Source organism: Alosa pseudoharengus, unplaced genomic scaffold, assembly GCF_046254945.1.
Source record: "Alosa pseudoharengus isolate Yale_2024_CS ecotype anadromous, Long Island Sound unplaced genomic scaffold, YU_APseudo_1.1 YU_APseudo_1.1_scf_61, whole genome shotgun sequence".
In the NCBI taxonomy this organism is placed as follows: Eukaryota; Metazoa; Chordata; class Actinopteri; order Clupeiformes; family Clupeidae; genus Alosa; species Alosa pseudoharengus.
In genome coordinates, this window is record NW_027468850.1 from 69,402 (window position 1) to 89,915 (window position 20,514).

At 42.1% G+C, this 20,514-nt stretch overlaps 1 protein-coding gene across 1 annotated transcript; it reads right to left on the minus strand.

The window, feature by feature from the left end:
• Positions 1-3,253: 3,253 nt before the first annotated feature.
• LOC143108697 (spermatogenesis-associated protein 20-like) lies at positions 3,254-13,832 on the minus strand. The gene is made up of 5 exons (XM_076271584.1): positions 12,536-13,832; positions 12,268-12,398; positions 7,083-7,187; positions 6,018-6,092; positions 3,254-3,597 (listed from the first exon to the last, which is right to left on the minus strand). Exons 2-5 carry the CDS (start codon positions 12,388-12,390, stop codon positions 3,511-3,513), a joined length of 390 nt encoding a protein of 129 aa, XP_076127699.1. The 5' UTR covers positions 12,391-12,398; positions 12,536-13,832; the 3' UTR covers positions 3,254-3,510.
• Between the last annotated feature and the right edge of the window lie 6,682 nt (positions 13,833-20,514).

Genomic DNA, 20,514 nt, shown 5'->3' on the forward strand with positions numbered 1-20,514 from the left:
TTTTAAAAGGTATTTCAAGAGTTTTTACAACATTTACACTCATTTCTACATTTCTACATACTCGTTTTTACTCGTTTTTACATATTCGTCATATATTTTGAATGCTTCTGTCGCGATTCGAACCCGCGATTTCGGTGGAAAATTGACACGATAATGATATGCGCACGTCAGATTAAGGCTTCGATTTGATTGGCTGTTTCTCCGTTACACCTATTCACGGCTGGCCCCCGCGCCGGCGGCGGGGATTCTTTAGCTAAACGGCCCTAAACCGTTTCCCATGCATTTCCAATGGTAGTCCTAAACCACTACGGATGTAATATTATTTTGGCCGCCACTTCCTTTTTGGCGCTGTTTTGCGGGTTTTTTTTAGGCCATTTCCGGTCTCCTAAAATCACTACGGATTGGCGGCCATCTTTGATTCATTTGTTGTGGTCGGCGTTACCGATGACAGATATCGGACTTACTTTTTACTCTCAGGTAAGTTTGGTCTAATTATGCGCTATCCAATGAATGAAACTCGATATATTTTTGGATCATTTGTCTGATATTCATGATTTTACGTGATAATATCTTGTTAGCGCCGTACTGACACTAATTTTCTGCGACGAATTGGCTAGGCTAGCACCGCTTGTTTACATTAAAATAGCTAGGTTCGATCTCTCTGAAATGCGTTTAAAATGCGATCAGACTATTGATTTTACACATTGAGACCTTGGAGAATGTACTACTACTGTGTGGACTCGAAATGTAAAGGTTAAATATGTTTTAGATGCGTTAGAATATCAACCGCGATTAGAATGCTAAATGCATTGAAAATGAATGAGCTACCAATCGCCACTGTAATGACCTGACGATCACTGGAAATACTTTAAAAACGTGACCAGACACCCTAGCTCACTTCTTAAGAGCATAGAGATGGTGTTACAACAGTTTGGAGTTGGAATTTGAGGTGTAGATATGCTTTAGAAGTGTAAACATGTCAACCGGGAATTCCATGCTAAAAACAGAGTGATGAATGAACTATTTTTGTTTACTACTTTTACGAGGGCTGAGGGTCTCTGTAAATGTATTTAAGCCCTCATCAGATCATCTGGCTAGCATGTTTAGACCCTCTAGATGTATTTACTACAGTGTGGAGTCCAAATTCGAGGTCTAAGTATGCTTTAGATATGTAAACAGAACACCTGATTTTTTAACGTGTGTTAATGAGTACACCACTATCAAACTAATAGTGATGGGCTATTATTACAACTCCAGGGATCTGTGTGTGTCTTCAAAATGGATTCTGTATGGTGTGATTTAAATTGTTTGTCTTTTCCTCGTAGTTCCTCCCAACTGACCCCGTGGCCCTCCGCTGCAGCAGAACTGGCCCTTGAGTACCGCCAGAAGGGGACCACTACCTAGAAGATCAAGAGGGTGGACAGGGTGTACATGGAGGCAAGGGACACAGTGGCACTGAAAGGAGGTGACCCCAGAGCGTGATGTGCGTAGGATGATGGGTCGGGCGCTGATACAGCTGTGTGAGCTAAATCAAAGGATACTCTCTCAATGGTAGGTCAAATGTTTTAGCTGCTCAGTCCCTGTTATTTACAATAAGACCAGACAGTGCATGAGGAGACACTGTCATTACATTTTGAGGCCCCCGACACACCTGGCACCCCCACTGCACCTGAGACCTTTATTTCCCTGGGAAGCATCCAGGAGCCCTCCAAGCCCACCTAGGGAAAGTTCAGGTGGAGGTTCAGCTGCACAAAGCGGACAGCCCCCACCACCACCCAGGAGTGCCTGGTTCCTCAGGAGGAGTCCACCAGCTGCCTTCCCTTCATAAAAAATCTGAGGAGACTTCTTAAAAGGAACAAATGTTTTAGCACAACGCTGTGGTCATATTCAGTTACCCGCTTTAAGGACTGTACATAAATGGTGACATTTAATTATTTGTACAGGTCCGTGAGAACACAGAGGGAGACAGAAAGGACTGTGGTGGCACCTTGACCAGGCAATGCAGACGGGCTCAGCAGGGTCGACCCAGAACCCAGCAGCATCGGCAACGTATCGTCCAGCAGCAGTGGACCCACAGCCCAGCAGCAGTGGCGGTGTAGCGTCTGACAGCAGCGGCCGGTTCTGCAGTGGCGGTGTATCGTCTGACAGCAGCCGACCCAGGGCCCAGCAGCATCGACAGTGTATCGTCCAGCAGAAGCAGACCCAGGGCCCAGCAGCAATGGCGCTGTATCGTCCAGCAGAAGCAGACCCAGGGCCAGCAGCAGTGTCAATGTATCGCCCAGCAACAGCGGACCCAGGGACAGCACACACACGCGCTGCCACGGCTACACAATGCGCACACAAACACATCAGCACTCTACTCTCCCTCTCTCACACACACACCTTTTGATTTTGTTTGGTTGTTTTTTGTCATCTTTTACTCATGATACTAGCTACCCAGCTAACTCCTCGAACACACTACGGCATACACAAACACACACACACACACACACACACACACACACACACACACACACACACACACACACACACACACCCATCCACTCTCATACCACACCACTACTGCTCTGTACACACTGAATCAAACACGCCTTGAACTCTCACTCTCACACACACCTTTTAATTGTTTTGTTTTACAGTCTTTTTTTGCAGTGTTACTATGCCATAGAAACCCTGTATTTCACATTCTCACTGCATCCTCCACACTACACACTTACTGTACATGCACCAGACTTCCTCACACATTCTGATGGTCATAGGTATTCATCACTCACTCCTCAAACACACACACACTTCATCATCCATCAACTCAGACATTCATTCAGATCTCCCTACACACTGCAACAACAAAGCCACACACAGTCAGACACACCTTGAAACATACACACACTTTATCCATCAGATCTCCCTAAATCCACTGAATCATCCACACATTACACTAGACACACACACACACACACACACGCATGCCCTTGCACCTTTTTCTAACACCTTATATTGACTTTAAAACACTTTTATTTAGAATGTTATGTACACATTTTCAGTGATAACAGGATTTTTCTTGCAATACAATGTTTGAATGGCCTACTGTTATGATCCACATTAATCATTCAAGCACTTATGTGAAATTGTAAGTTTAAACTAATAAAGTTGTCCTCCGTAGAGGGGGGGTGGTGGTGGGCCAAAATAGTTTCATAGCAGTATTGCTTTATTCTCACTTGAATTCTTTGTACTTGTTACCATCTGTGGTGGAGTGCTACCAGCACCCCATAACTAATGTACATGATTATTCATAAATAAAGTTTATTTCATGAAAATTCTGCCTGTGACTTTTACATTGAAATGATCTCACCATCAGTACCTATCAACAAGATAAAATATACTATTAAACACTGTCTCAATCATGGATAAAGGAAGGATGACATTATAATATACATTATATGACTATACATTATAAGACTTTATTTTACATTATAAGACTTTATTTTATAATATAATACAAAGTTCATGTTAAGGGAAATAAAAAATACAGGACATTAAAATATTGGAGGAAAGCTCTTCCAGTATGGAGAGGGGACCAATTTGTTTACCCTGCATCTGTAAGACAAATGGAGAGAAAGGGAGGGGTAGAGAGAAGACAGTCTCAATACAAACACTCAGCAATCAGGTCTTTTAGAATTGTTCACATTTTAAAAGGTATTTCAAGAGTTTTTACAACATTTACACTCATTTCTACATTTCTACATACTCGTTTTTACTCGTTTTTACATATTCGTCATATATTTTGAATGCTTCTGTCGCGATTCGAACCCACGATTTCGGTGGAAAATTGACACGATAATGATATGCGCACGTCAGATTAAGGCTTCGATTTGATTGGCTGTTTCTCCGTTACACCTATTCACGGCTGGCCCCCGCGGGTAGACTGCGAATAAATAACCTGACCGATTGAAGAAGGAGGCGTGGCAAATTCCGTCACGCTCCTCCCGAACTTCCGTTTGTAAAACGCCATTTATGGATGCTTTTGACTGAACTAGTGAGCTAATAACTACAGCACACTTGCCATACACATATCAACCATAAAACAGCTGACTGATGAAATTTGGAAGAATATTTGGGGACAATGTAGTGGAAAAGATGTTTGACTTTTTCAAGGGGATTTCATCCCTAGACCAGTAGGCCTATAGTGTGATGCCATATCATTAAAATATAACTGCCAAGGGATTTTCTTGTTATTTGTATCAATATGTCGGTTCAATTATGGAGTTGACATTTTCTGTCATGTTATGGTCATGGTAAGAACATGCTTTTCATCTTGTACGCCAGACTATATAGAATGTGGATGTGAGCAGCCACAGGGAGCAAGTGGAGGGCAACAGGCAGTGGACTAACAAGTACTACAGCAGACACGTGGCCGTGTTCTGGAACATGTGTGTTCACATGCAGGCAGACCTATTAGGCCCACTCTGCCCATTATGAAATCAAATATAGTCTTTTTGACATCAATTTTATTGATTTTGTCGCCCGGATTATACGTGTGATAGGTCATGTGGAATCAAGAGTACACACATACACTGTATGCATTTGACCTGAGCATACATGCATGCAGGGACAGTTCGGCTGCCCTATAGTATACTGTACTGCAGGGTTTGACAGTTTGTCCTAGAACATAGAATGACTGTGATAATGTAGTGGTGCGGTGTGTTCACAACCAGGTATATGAATACTAGCAAAGACCCAAAGGGATAAAAGCTCAAACTCAAAGATTAGAACGAATAATGTCTGCATACAACACATCAGCCTTGTTCTACCAATACACATTCCTTGTGTTCACTGTGGTCAGGAACCATTCCAGTGAATTCAAATTGGACTTAGACACAGTAAATGAATGTTGATCCAAACTGAAAATGATGTAATCAGCTAATCATATACAATGATATACTAGAAGTGTTATTTTTATGTTAATATGTTTCTCACTGAGGTTTTGAAGCAGTTTGGCGAAATGTCTGCTTTTTCCACTGGCAGATGATCAGAACTGAACAAAACTACAGAGACAATGAGTAAAACATCTTAAATGGCATATGGCAACCTTATTCAAAAAGCTTTGTAAAATACTGATCTAAATGTGGCATCTTTGATGGTTTCCATGTTGTAGTTGCCAAGATGACACCAGAAGATTAATAAGAGAAACTAAGAAATTTAAAAAGGAGCAATATTCATCATCACAGGCATGTCTTTGGGGGTGGCAGTGAGCAAGCTACTCTAATTTTAGGAATATTCATATACATATTATCTGCAATATTAAGCCATCAGCTCCCCACTGCCTCTCTTAAGTGCAAAATCATGGGCCAAATATGTGGAGCTCCTGGAACCCTCTTATTTTTTATCATTACAATATCTAACATATCACTGTTTATATTACAGTACATTAATACTGTACCTACTTTGTGCTAAATTGCTTATGTTACAGTATTAATCCACTTTGTAAATAGAGAATATACTCTATAAAAGAATATCTTTACTTCAGTACAAAAAAATATTCAGAACTAAATAAAACCAGAGACAATCTCCTATCGTCCTTCCATATTATGTCGTAAAAAGCAAAAGAACACTTGCCTCTAATCATAATCCTTCCCCACTGGATTACCTGGTATGACAATTATACTATATAAAAAATAAGACATTAATTATTCCAGTGAACAAAAATGACCATCACTGGTGAATGTGCCTTATATTACCATGTTTTCTTAATGTAGAATTACTCTATAAATCATGGAAAACATAATCATAACCAATATAGTTAGTCTAATTGTGACCTCTACGTGTAAGGGTAGGCCAATTCATCACCACACTATGGTTTGGCCATTGTGTTCCTTCTACAGTACAGAAATGAGTTGACCTCAAAACGAGGGGCTTTGGCTATGTGGGAGATGTTCAGCAATCTGTCGCCAGTGGTACGGTGCCGAGTCAGCAGGGGCTAACAGACGCCTGCACTAATGAGGGGGAAGATGGCTCACCTTGTCACTCAGATCCCGAGAGACATAGAGCAGCACGTCACGAGCCACATCTGCAAAACACTGTTCCTTGGACACCTGTGGCCAACCCAACCAAAGAGACATATGTCTTAATGTAGCCTTTGATAGCAATACATTTATGGTTAAAATGGATAATAATTTAACTTCAAGACTACTTTTAGTTAGCCATGTAACCCTTCATGGTTTTAAACAAAGACACCATCCCCTCCCCCAATGGAATGCTAATGTGCTGGTTAGTTACACAGGACAAAGGATATTACCTTGATATAATGTATCCATGTGTCATGAAATGTAAATGTATTCATGTTTGGTATCATTCTGATAGTCTCCTTACAAGGATTGTAATGATTTGATTGTGAGAATGTTTGGAACATTCTATAAGTGATATTTCTGATATATATGATATCTCTCCTCATGCTATTCTGATAAGAATTGATAGGTGTGAAGTGGGTGTGAGTAGGTGTGTCTGATGCCAACTGGAGAACCAATCATGTGGGATTGTTTTTGGCGCCATTTTCTTCTTTGTTTAAAGCATTTAAAAAGTAACTAAACTGCAAGGTTTGTCAGATTTTAGATTTTGGATTGTCAGACTAAGGATGTAGCGGAAGAGAGGAGGAGTTGGCTACAGGCCAACCTAGGCCTTTCAGGCCTGGGCTAGGCCTACATAGACCATAGACCTTTTTTTTGTACCCTCTCAGCTTGTAAACAGAATAAACCTGATTCCTGAGTTTTTCCTGAAGTTTGCCAGTCTAAGATTAATATTAAGTAATTATTCACCACAATTACTTTCACCTTTCAAGTCAAATGTTATAAGCTAATATGATATGCCCTTAGAAAACCCTACTTCTTACCAAAGAATACAATACATTATTTTAAAAAAGTGTATAGCGGAGAATGAATGCTTGGAAAACAAACAAACTGGGGCATTCCCTTCCCACCCAATAAAATGAACCTTCAAGCTTTATGCTGAATAAGTGTGTTAGTCTAGGTTGTGATCTATGACTATCCAGAATGAAGACACATACAGATGCACATAAACAAACACACCTGGTAAGCTGTGATGTAGGCCACCGCCAGCTGGGCCTGGTCGTACAACATCTTCTCAAAGTGGGGCACATGCCAAGAGGAATCTGTGGAGTAACGGTGAAAACCCTGAGAAAACAGAGAAGGAAGGGGAGGGAGAGAGAAAGCACAAGAGATGGAGGGAGAGTCTTATTGAAAGTACAAAATGAAAGTAAAATAGGAGAAAACATCAGTCAAAGTTTAAAAAATCTAGAACTTTTATAGATGGTGTATAGTACTGTAATACTATAATATAATACCCTTGCATTGGGGGTAACAAGGACAATATTTCACATTCTATCATTGTGAAATGATTAAATATGTTAAATTGATAAGATCTCATCACAGTTCAAACAATTCAATTGTAATTGTCTTCAAGCTATTTAATGCATAATACTTATGAGCCTGAAAAACAATCATCAAAGCCATTAAAAATATGTTCCTTGTTCTCATCTGTGTTTACTTAAAAAATAGTACTATCCACACACTCCACACTTCTATGCAATCATAAGTCATAAGTTCTCTAGCCATCTTTAAAGGTTGTATCAGTGATTGCAGGCCCAAAAAAGGACCAAACATAAATGATCACATTCATCTAATCTTTCCTAACGATCCGCTAGCTGCCTGCCCCATAAGCAGGCCGTTAAAAAAATGTGTCTCTGTAGGCAGCCTAGGCTCTGAGATCTGCACACAAAAACAATTGCTAACAACAAGTGTTGCCAAAATAAAGTGTTCCAACCAATAACCAACGAGATGCGTGTTCAGGAGAGTTTCAATTGCACGGGAGGGAGGGGGAGGGAGTAGCGAGCTTTTTTTGTTTGTTTGAACGTCAACAGAAGTGACGTTACCCCGCCATCGCTGATACAACCTTTAAAGCTCACTTCACCCTGGATGGCCCTTAAATCCCACCTAGATCTAGGAAGCCAGTGAAGATGCTGAGTACAGTCTTCAACTGCAGCCTCTGAGATTCATTCCGACATCAACCAAGGAGCTCAAAGCTTGGCTTGTTCAGGTGAATAAGTCAAACCTGCCTGAAAGATTCAAATCCTGGATTTAGCAACATGGCATACAGCCTCACATTCTCTGGTCTCTGTATCATGATGCTGTATCAAGTACAGATATTAGAGCAGTGAAAGACCTTGGAAAGAAAAATCACCATCTACCTTCGCAGGTGGCTCAGCTTGTCGTAGAGTCTTAACAATGCAGTAACAATGCAGCAACATTCTGAAGCTTCCATTCACCAGCACTGCAGAGGAGCTGCCTGAAAGCCCAGGGAGAGGGTTGCTATCATGATCCCAGCATGATCCCAGCAGCAGAGTGGTAGAAAAGCCCTATCTAGGGTTGCACCAATACTGGTATCGAATATTGTATCGGTGTGAATATACTCATACTCATATATGATAGAAATACTGCCTTATTGATAACTCATATCGCAAAGTACCCATATGTACAGTAAGTATTACTCATACTCGGTCTAAAAATAGTGGTATTGGTGCATTGCTAGCTCTATCCATATTCCTAGCCCCGACAACATCTCATCCTCTGAGAGCAATGCTTCAAAACAACTGGTTATGGTGAAACTGACAGGAAACTGACAGAACCTGAGAGGACCACATGGAGGAAGCATTCAAGAGAAAGCATACAAAGTAGCAGAATCTTCTGGGCCAATGGTGGAGACAGGGATGGCGAGCTAGCTGCAAGCCTGTATGAGTGGGTTGCAGAGTCTTTGTGAGTCGCTCGCTCTGCAGAGCATTTGTACTGCTTGGCATCACAGAGATAGAAAAAAGAGGAGTCATCACATCCACCTCTGAGGCCGCAAAGAGAGGGTCCAGTTGCTTCTGGATCAAGAGGATTGATCTGTGGATCACTGCTACTGTAATGCAATTTGGAGAGTGATGGTCCCTGACTGGGTATGATGTTGCAGGACCCGAGACACCCAATGAGCATCACTGAAGATGTGCCCAAGTGCATCCGCAAAACATGAATAGGAGCTCCAGCTAAGTGACTACTAGAACATCAAATTGTACTGCCGTTCAAAAGTTTGGGGTCACTTAAAAATGTCTATACCACTCTACTATAGACCGAATAGCAGCTGACTGCTTCTTCCCTACATGTTTCCTGCATAGTTTTGAGCTATGTTTTGACCACTTTTTGGATGAAATTGTCTCCAATCAAACACGTCCACAGGGTGAGGCATGGCACTGCAAATCAGAGTGAAAGCCTTCTTTCTTCAAGATTCCTTTTACTCAGTATAGTTTCCATTTTACTGCCACCAAAGCACAACCAGACCATTCCCTCCACCATGCTTGACACTTCTCCAGCATCTGGTTGGTCACTAATGTTCTTCTTTGTGATCAGAACAGCAGAGCTTTGTCCGTGTATAAAAAAATTTTCCTGTCTTCTTTTACCAATCTTCATCTTTTCTTTACTTTTCTCTTTTTGGCTAGTCTGAGATATAGGGTTTTTTTTCTCTGTCTAGAAGATTGGCATCCTGAAGTCACCTCTTCTGTTAACACTGGTGTTTTGGTACTATTTAACAAAGCTGCCAGTTGAGGACCTGTGATATGTCTGTTTTTCACTGGACAGACTAATGTCAAGCATTTGTTCACTGGGGCCTCCCAAATCCTTTCGAGTTTATGCTTTTCTGTGGAGGGAGTAGCACACAGCGATGTATGAGATGTTCCGTTTCTAGGCTCTTTCTCACATGGAACGTCCTTCATTTCTCAGAGCAAAAAGAAAGTTTCAGAAGAAAGAAGAAAGTTCTTTGTTTCTGGCCATTTTGTGCTTTTAATCGAACCCACAACAAATTATGCTCCAGATACTCAATTCATCTAAAGAAGGACAGTCGTATTGCTTCTTTAATGAGGGCAACAGTTTCAGCTGTGCAAACATAATTACAAAAGGCTTATCTAATGAACAGTTAGTTAGCCTTTTAAAATTCTAAACTTGAGCCCCATTTACACACAAGATAAACGCTAAAGTTGAATCAGCAAACACTGCACCTGCAATGTAGTGCGATACACACTTTTCTTCTGTGTGAAAACAAGCCAATTGGTAAGCGGGTTTGAGAAGGGCAAGGGGGGGGGGGGGGGGGGGGATTTACCCGCTATACTAATATGAGACATTTTTTTGAGACATTCAGCCTTGCTTCAGGCAATGTTCGTGGCATGTTTCTTGGTTGCAAATTAATGTTAGTTGCTAAACTGTGCTTTTGTTAGCTTGCATTGTTCACAATATCTAGCAGATGCTACTTAGTTTAAAACACTCTTGAATACATCTTTAAAATTAGAGCTTACAGTAGAGCCACAGTGCTTCAATCACAGCATAAGCAATCTTAGGTGTCTTGAAAGGCACTTTATACTGTATATAAAATGCATTATTATTATTATTATTATAAGGGAAAGGGTTAAAAGGATGCTTGTGCAGCTCTGCTGCTTGGTCAGTTCATAAGCACACTAGTAACTGCCACTGGTTAAGAAATACAGTAGCTAGCAAAGATTGGAGATACATAGCAAAGATTAAATCTCGCAGTCATACAACTTCAATGGAGAGAAGTGAAGCCTATTTGAACCAGTTTCCTGGGCATCGTTTATATCACAAGCTCAGTTTGGTGACATAGACGTGACATTGAACAACAGACTGTCACACAGTCACTCATCTAGCCCACACCCAGAATATTAAGAACGTGCTTTGAGTTAAAGTGCAGCTTTTGGAAGGTAATTTGTTCCAACATAGTGCTAATCCAACAAAACATCACTTAATATTTTTTTTTTTCCGAATACTTTCTAATTCTCTATAGCTTTAAATGAAAAAGCCCGTAATAAATACAATTTAGAAAACCATTTATTACGGGGTCATAGAGTGAGATACAAGGTAAGGTATCAGTCGTACGATGTTTTATTTCTTTGGAAATAAACTGTGGTCACATAAAGGCTTAAAACGCGTTAGATGTAAAATTATTAGATGTCAAAGTGACGTCCAAATGAATGGGGTCAATGGAATGCTAACTGTAAGTGGTCATTTATCAACCTCAGACCCTACCATTAGTGGTATCCTTTCTGAACGGTCTACCCTTGGCAATAATAGCTAGAATAGTTTGTAGCAAAGATAATACACCTGACCTTGCATGTTTACTCTTGAAAGATTGCAGAGACGTGAACCCGTTAAATGCCTTCGTGTGACAACAGAGGAGACCTGTTACTTTATCATTACGGGGGAGCGTGTGAGAACGCAAAAAAATGATGATTTTTTTCTCTTTTCTTTTCTGAGTGAGGCTTTGTATTAGCAGACAGAGTGCGCCTTTGGAACATAGGATGGATGGTAGCTAATAAAAGGCCTCTGTACACTTACACCTACTGTACATATATTGCATTAAGAATCAACCATTCCTGTTACAATGGTCACTTGCAACATTCATGTCTACACCATACTACTGATTGATCAGGTGCTATTTTAATGGCCAGAAAATGTGGCTTTTTCTTCAAAACAAGGAGATTATAAAGTGACCCCAAACATTTGAACAGTAGCATAAGGTGAGGTAATATGCATAGCATCATCTCAGCAAATCTCAGTAGTGTGGCTCAAAAAAATTGTGTTGTGTTCATTATGAAACAGTATCTAGAAGATTAAGACTGCACATAGTTTTCATTTTATCCACTAGTACCACAGATCATATTATGGTGACAAACGTGTAAGATATAAAGGATGCCTTTTAAAAAGGTGGAGAGTGGAGAGCAGAAGAGTGGGGCATAATCTTGAAACAAATAAAGATGATCCAGTCCAATAAGACTTACGCATTATGTCATTGCCTAAATCATTGCAATACCATACTTGTGCTGGTTCTCTCTTCTATCACTTGGTGGGTGCTTTTTAGATTTTGCAAGTGCTACTCTTGCCCCATCTGCTGGCAAGTTAGTTTTGGTTTCCTAAATTGACAAAAATGACAAATAATCAAACTGTGGGTAAACTCATTAAGTATGAAAAGGCAAAAATGTCACACCCTTCTCATTTTAAAATGGACTTTTATGCTTTGACTGTATGTATGAGTGTCTGATGGTACGTCTGCCCTGAGTTTAAATTTGCTGTCTTTTTTGTAGTTGTTGTAATACTTCACCTTACATTTCAGATTAGTGAACTGTACATGTTGTGATCCATGTGATGTTTTGATTACCTGTGCCACGTGGTCATGGACGCCCCCGAGTGCCATCATACGAAGAGTGTGCAAGGCCATCTCCAAGGCCTCCACGCCCTCAGAGGTAGTGCGGTTCTCCGCCCAGAATGACATCAGGAACATCAGATTCACTGTGAAGTAGGAGAATTCATGTGCCATCAGTGCCTGCAGTCAAACGTCTGCTCAGTTTCCTTCAAATTGTCACTATCTGGGACTGAACAAATAAAACATGCTGATATAATGTAGCTATTTTTAATAACTTGGTTACCTGGTGAAGGGAACTTAGGTGCTTCTCTAAATCCTTCATAGTCTTCATCATAGGAATGAGCCAACTGTTGGAAACATCTGTTGGCAACATCAGGGCCTGAGGGACCTTCATTAGCTGCAATGGTGGTTCCCTTCCTGAGGGCCTCTAGTGCTCTCTCCCCACTGGACTCTAGCGCCTCTCTGTTCCCCTGCCACTACAGCACATACCACAGAAAGACAGTATGAGGAAAATAAAAACTATGGCTACTCGCTAGTGTTACAAGCTACTGCAAGTTTATCTACTCAAACATAGTATGACACAGGGCCGTAGTCACCATAGACATTGAGGGGGACGTGTCCCCCCCCCAATATTCAAATATGACCAAAATGTCCCCCCCAATATTCGGACATAGAAAAATACAGAAAGAATAAAGCGCTATACTAGGCATACAGGAAACCAACACGTATCTGAAATGTAATCAAACGTAAATAACGCACAAATTAGTGACCTATGGTTCCAGAGTAGCCTACACCCCTGAGTGGTTTGTCCTGGTGATTTTCCGTTTTTCGTTAGTGGCGTGCGCTATCAAAAGCTTCCATTTACTGCACCCTACTGCGGTGAGGTAGGGCTGTCAACAATATCGCAAAAGCTACCGGAACAATTTTCACAAAACTTCTTGGAAAGGTAAGGAAATCCCATACATGTTTGGAGCGATCAGACTGAAAGGGAACATTTTCCATATTGTAGCCTATTCTCGCAATGATAGCGAAAATGAAACGTTTTCAGAGGGGCAAAAAAGGGCATTTTCCACTATAGAATTTCACAAGTGGGGTGTCATTGGAAAGGGGAGGAAGTGTAGTTTCAGAATGTGGTGAAAGATCCCTTGCAAAATCCTTCATGGGATATTTGTCCCTGTTCAAGTGTTGAAATTCTGCAATTTCACAAATACATATTATATTTTCAGAGGGGCAAAAAAGGGCATTTTCCACCATAGAATTTCACAAGTGGGGTGTCATTGGAAAGGGGAGGAAGTGTAGTTTCAGAATGTGGTGAAAGATCCCTTGCAAAATCCTTCATGGGCTATCTGTCCCTGTTCAAGTGTTGAAATTCTGCAATTTCACAAAATATATACTGTTTTTAGAGGGGCTAAATATCCAATTTTCCACCATAGAATTTCACAAGTGGGGTGTCATTGGAAAGGGGAGGAAGTGTAGTTTCAGAATGTGGTGAAAGATCCCTTGCAAAATCCTACATGGGATATCTGTCCCTGTTCAAGTGTTGAAATTCTGCAATTTCACAAATACATATTATATTTTCAGAGGGGCAAAAAAGGGCATTTTCCACCATAGAATTGCCCCCCCCCCCCCCCCCAGTGTAAAATGAACAAAATTATTGAATAGAAAAAAACATAACACAACATGTATCAAAAGATCCAGCACAGGAAAAAAAAAAAAAACTACATAATCTGCCACCCTCTACATAACCCCCCCCCCCCTCTAAATTACCAAATTATTTAATAGAACACAAAAGGCAACATTTCTCAAAACATTCGGCAGTGGAGTCAACAGAAAAAAGATATACAGGCTTTTGAATGTCTGTGAACAATGCCTGTTCATCTGCAACAGGCACATGCCTGTGTTATCGCGGATTTGCGGTCAACACTGGCCCCTTGTGGACGAGGTAGAAAATTGCATTATTTAAGGTGGAACAGAAACTTAACTCCCCCGCGATCTGAAAGTGGTCTTCCCCCGCGGAAACGAAAGTGGTGCCAAGTTCAGCCTCGTGTGACAGCGGTGGTCACGTCATGAAGCAGGATTAAAACCTGCTACGCTGGCACAATGCTTCAAGTGCTTTGCACAGCGACGACCAGTCCATTGTGCTACGGGAGCGCTGTTTAATGTCGTGCTCGGTGTTCTATCCATTATGACAGTCTCGTGACGCTGGCCGTAGCGTGCGTCGGTCAAAGGCCCTCGTTCTCGTAAAAAATGATTTTTATTTCTCCGGCTGTTGCAACTGATATCAGTGGTTAATATGAGTGCCCTCAGGAAACAGCACTACAGACAGACAGCAAACAGTTAGAAACAGTCACGCAATTGGCTTCTTAAAGTGCTATAGATAGCACAGCGCTGCCTTTTCTATGTGTGCCACGGAGACGCTGATTAATGCAGTGCCCATTATATACATGATTAGAGTCTCGTGGCGCCGGCTACTGCGGTGTAGGTCAAAGTCCGCCGCTCGCGACATCCCCCTATTTTGTAAAATGGATTTTTATTCCTCTGGGTGTTGCAATTGATATCAATGATTAATATGATTGCCCTCAGTAAAAAAGCACAAAAAAACAGGACGCAAACAGTTACAAACAGTTAGAGGGAGAGCAGATAGCTAACAAACGTTCCGAAAAAGTCCTGTTGGCAAATTTGAGGAAAAGTCGTGCATGTTTGAGGAGTGCTGAAGAGTGCTATGGAGATTGCATTATTTGCAAAAAATTCTCCAGTGCATCATAACTGCATATGATGCTGAAAGGGAAGTGGACCTAGGACAAATCCTCAGCTATGAACTGATTAATGTCCCTGTATTCTAGCTATTGCAGATAGTGATGGTTATTTGTGAAGTGGAAATCCTCACTCAAGTGCTGTCTAGCAATGTGGAATGTCCAGTAGTGATCACTGCAAAAACTGCTCATTCAACACTGGTAATAGATGCTCAATATCTAGTTATGTCTTTAGGACACCCATCTGACTGCAGCACATTTAAGAAGTATGCAGGGAAGTTTGCAACTTTTGTATTGTTATTTGGTATTTGTTATGTGGTAGCAAATTATGTTAACTATCAAAGAAATAGACCTAATATAGGAATGCACACAGATATTGCAACAGATAGTGGTTTAGGCCTATCTGATTAAGACGTGAGTGGTTGAAACGTACTTATTAAATTACACTGGGAGCAAAGAAGACTATCTTCACTTTTTTCCCTTTGCAACTGTCAAAGAAATCCCATAAACACGGGAAGGCCTAGGGTAGCCTACATTAGATGGCCTAAAGATTAGGCTCTTCTGCATAGCAATAAGTGATTTGCATGCAGTAATTTCAACACTGACCTTGATCTAGCCTACTTTGGCTATTTAAAGGTAATTTATTGCCAAAACACCACACAATATAAATGAGCTATAACAAACAATAAAGGACTTAATCACACACAAACTACTGTTTTACTGTCTACACAAAGAATAATTATGTAGGAAGTTTAGAAGTTTAAAATCCAGAATTGACCAAAAGTGCACCAAATTCAACACAAATGACTCAATACACTTGGAGGAGGCCTGCGTTCTTTCTTTTCCAGATATTTTAGGATTTGGATATCGTTTCAGTATCGAGTATCAAGATATTTCTGGCATGTATTGTATCGAAGTCAAAATTTTGGTATCGTGACAACACTATGCCAGAGCCATCTGTTTTCTAGATGTCAAGGATCGGAGTGTAACAGCCCTGCCTCGTTCCAACAGCAATTCCCTGACTCCACCCACCAGATCATTATCCCCTGTCTACTAATTCAGTGTCTCGTTTCAGTTAACCCCCTGCACCTGAACACACCCCTATTTAAACCCTCCTGTTTTGCCTCCCTTTGTGTTGCCTTAGTTCAAACGCCGAAGGACTGGTTGTCACTGCTCTGTTTGCTGCTCTCTTTGTACTCGTTACGTTTTCAACTTTTTGGATTATCTTCTGTGTGTTTGTTATTGCCCTCGTGCAAGTAGTGATAGCGAGATGAAGCTTCTTGAACCCTTGAAGCTTTCCAGCCAAATGTGTTGAAAAGTGGTTCATTTCTCGAGGCTTCGAATGCACCCTAGGACACCTACTGGTCAATAAAAATACAACACATAAAAATTCCACACATGAGCAATACAAAAAGCGCGATTTGGTCTGCAAATGCTTGATGCATTCATAAGTACAGGCATTGGGGAATACAACCGATTCCCATGTTGAAATATTTCCTCTCTTTGTAGCCTAATAATTAAAGTAGTAGCTATAGATGATCTGTGAAAATTGAGACAAGGATCGAACCCAGGTTGCAAGATCCCTAACCTAACGCCTTGCCCAGTGTCCCAAAGAGTGACTTCAATGTAGTGAAATATTTTCTCTTTTTGTAACAAATGAAGTAGAAGGTGAAAATATATAATCTCGAGGAAGGATTGAACCCCGGACGCGAGATTTCTAGGCCAACGTCTTACCCAGTGTCCTATCCTACAATCAGCCTTCTTCCAGAAAAAAAAAATCTATATTAAATTGTAGGCTGACATTGGGTAAAATGACACAGAAGAGAGCAAAGTGCTTTTTGTAACTGAGTATGTTTGAAGAACAGAGGGCAGTGAAAGTGCTTTGGTAACTGGGTAGTATTTTAAGTGAACAGAGAGCAATGAAATATAGGCCTACAACCAACCAACGACCCGCGAGTAGGCTACGTATCCGAGTATGGGTCATCTTAATAGTAAAAGTGTCCTGCCTAAAGTGAACCACAACTTGAAGCATTGGCGCCAAACGAGGCCTCGAACGTCAAATTACCAATACAACTCAAGCCTCGATACGGGGCTTTGCTGGGAATGGCTTGACGTTCTCGACACACGCTTCGGAGCCTTGGTATCAACCGTAACATCACTACGTGCAAGTTTTATTTCTTGATTAAAAGTCAAGTCCTGCATTTGCGTCCGGCCTGGTCATTCCGTGACACGGAGGCTCTACCACCAACAAGTGATGCTGCTCAATGGCATATTAGAAGAGCACATTATCAAGCTCTAGTATGGAGGCAAGCACACATACCAAATCCAGTGTTACTAGAAGTAAAATGTTTTTTACTTGTCGGTTGTTGCTGATGGTAGATGCAGTTCTGCATTAGGCTTATTCCCGCTATCTACTGTAAGTTCATGTACTGTAGGATATATTCTGAGATGAAGGTTATCTGTGCAATTTGTTATTGTGATGAAATGCATTAAACACCAAATGAGAGAACGGGAGACGGCGTGACAGCGGTGGTCACGTCATGAAGCAGGATTAAAACCTGCTACGCTGGCACAATGCTTCAAGTGCTTTGCACAGCGACGACCAGTCCATTGTGCTACGGGAGCGCTGTTTAATGTCGTGCTCGGTGTTATATCCATTATGACATTCCCGTGACGGTGCCCGTAGCATGCGTCGGTCAAAGGCCCTCGTTCTCGTAAAAAAAATGATTTTTATTTTTCCGGCTATTGCAATTGATATCAGTGGTTAATATGAGTGCCCCTCAGTAAACAGCACTACAGACAGACAGCAAACAGTCACGCAATTGGCTTCTTAAGAGATCGCGATTGCACTGACTAGGCTACCGGACACCGGTAAAATTAACGGGAGACGGCGTGACAGCGGTGGTCACGTCATGAAGCAGGATTAAAACCTGCTACGCTGGCACAATGCTTCAAGTGCTTTGCACAGCGACGACCAGTCCATTGTGCTACGGGAGCGCTGTTTAATGTCGTGCTCGGTGTTCTATCCATTATGACAGTCCCGTGACGGTGCCCGTAGCGTGCGTCGGTCAAAGGCCCTCGTTCTCGTAAAAAAAAATATTTTTATTTTTCCGGCTGTTGCAATTGATATCAGTGGTTAATATGAGTGCCCTCAGTAAACAGCACTACAGACAGACAGCAAACAGTAACGCAATTGGCTTCTTAAGAGATCGCGATTGCACTGACTAGGCTACCGGACACCGGTAAAATTAACGGGAGACGGCGTGACAGCGGTGGTCACGTCATGAAGCAGGATTAAAACCTGCTACGCTGGCACAATGCTTCAAGTGCTTTGCATATCGACGACCAGTCCATTGTGCTACGGGAGCGCTGTTTAATGTCGTGCTCGGTGTTCTATCCATTATGACAGTCTCGTGACGGTGCCCGTAGCGTGCGTCGGTCAAAGGCCCTCGTTCTCGTAAAAAAAATGTTTTTTATTTTTCCGGCTGTTGCAATTGATATCAGTGGTTAATATGAGTGCCCTCAGTAAACAGCACTACAGACAGACAGCAAACAGTCACGCAATTGGCTTCTTAAGAGATCGCGATTGCACTGACTAGGCTACCGGACACCGGTAAAATTAACGGGAGACGGCATGACAGCGGTGGTCACGTCATGAAGCAGGATTAAAACCTGCTACGCTGGCACAATGCTTCAAGTGCTTTGCACAGCGACGACCAGTCCATTGTGCTACGGGAGCGCTGTTTAATGCCGTGCTCGGTGTTATATCCATTATGACAGTCTCGTGACGGTGCCCGTAGCGTGCGTCGGTCAAAGGCCCTCGTTCTCATAAAAAAAAATATTTTTATTTTTCGGCTGTTGCAATTGATATCAGTGGTTAATATGAGTGCCCTCAGTAAACAGCACTACAGACAGACAGCAAACAGTCACGCAATTGGCTTCTTAAGAGATCGCGATTGCACTGACTAGGCTACCGGACACCGGTAAAATTAACGGGAGACGGCGTGACAGCGGTGGTCACGTCATGAAGCAGGATTAAAACCTGCTACGCTGGCACAATGCTTCAAGTGCTTTGCACAGCGACGACCAGTCCATTGTGCTACGGGAGCGCTGTTTAATGTCGTGCTCGGTGTTCTATCCATTATGACAGTCTCGTGACGGTGCCCGTAGCGTGCGTCGGTCAAAGGCCCTCGTTCTCGTAAAAAAAATGTTTTTTATTTTTCCGGCTGTTGCAATTGATATCAGTGGTTAATATGAGTGCCCTCAGTAAACAGCACTACAGACAGACAGCAAACAGTCACGCAATTGGCTTCTTAAGAGATCGCGATTGCACTGACTAGGCTACCGGACACCGGTAAAATTAACGGGAGACGGCATGACAGCGGTGGTCACGTCATGAAGCAGGATTAAAACCTGCTACGCTGGCACAATGCTTCAAGTGCTTTGCACAGCGACGACCAGTCCATTGTGCTACGGGAGCGCTGTTTAATGCCGTGCTCGGTGTTATATCCATTATGACAGTCTCGTGACGGTGCCCGTAGCGTGCGTCGGTCAAAGGCCCTCGTTCTCGTAAAAAAAAAGATTTTTATTTTTCCGGCTGTTGCAATTGATATCAGTGGTTAATATGAGTGCCCTCAGTAAACAGCACTACAGACAGACAGCAAACAGTCACGCAATTGGCTTCTTAAGAGATCGCGATTGCACTGACTAGGCTACCGGACACCGGTAAAATTAACGGGAGACGGCGTGACAGCGGTGGTCACGTCATGAAGCAGGATTAAAACCTGCTACGCTGGCACAATGCTTCAAGTGCTTTGCATATCGACGACCAGTCCATTGTGCTACGGGAGCGCTGTTTAATGTCGTGCTCGGTGTTCTATCCATTATGACAGTCTCGTGACGGTGCCCGTAGCGTGCGTCGGTCAAAGGCCCTCGTTCTCGTAAAAAAAATGTTTTTTATTTTTCCGGCTGTTGCAATTGATATCAGTGGTTAATATGAGTGCCCTCAGTAAACAGCACTACAGACAGACAGCAAACAGTCATGCAATTGGCTTCTTAAGAGATCGCGCGATTGCACTGACTAGGCTACCGGACACCGGTAAAATTAATGGGAGACGGCGTGACAGCGGTGGTCACGTCATGAAGCAGGATTAAAACCAGCTACGCTGGCACAATGCTTCAAATGCTTTGCACAGCGACGACCAGTCCATTGTGCTACGGGAGCGCTGTTTAATGTCGTGCTCGGTGTTCTATCCATTATGACAGTCTCGTGACGGTGCCCGTAGCGTGCGTCGGTCAAAGGCCCTCGTTCTCGTAAAAAAAATGTTTTTTATTTTTCCGGCTGTTGCAATTGATATCAGTGGTTAATATGAGTGCCCTCAGTAAACAGCACTACAGACAGACAGCAAACAGTCACGCAATTGGCTTCTTAAGAGATCGCGATTGCACTGACTAGGCTACCGGACACCGGTAAAATTAACGGGAGACGGCATGACAGCGGTGGTCACGT

Bases quoted from the DNA above. Each gene is read 5' to 3' on its own strand.
- LOC143108697 (XM_076271584.1), bottom strand. From the start codon at position 12,390: ATGTTCCTGATGTCATTCTGGGCGGAGAACCGCACTACCTCTGAGGGC. The intron at 6,093-7,082 runs GTGTGTTTGTTT...GGTTGGCCACAG, and splicing joins CCTACATCACAGCTTACCAG to GTGTCCAAGGAACAGTGTTT. The intron at 3,598-6,017 runs GTGAGCCATCTT...TTTGTCTTACAG, and splicing joins CTCGGGATCTGAGTGACAAG to ATGCAGGGTAAACAAATTGG.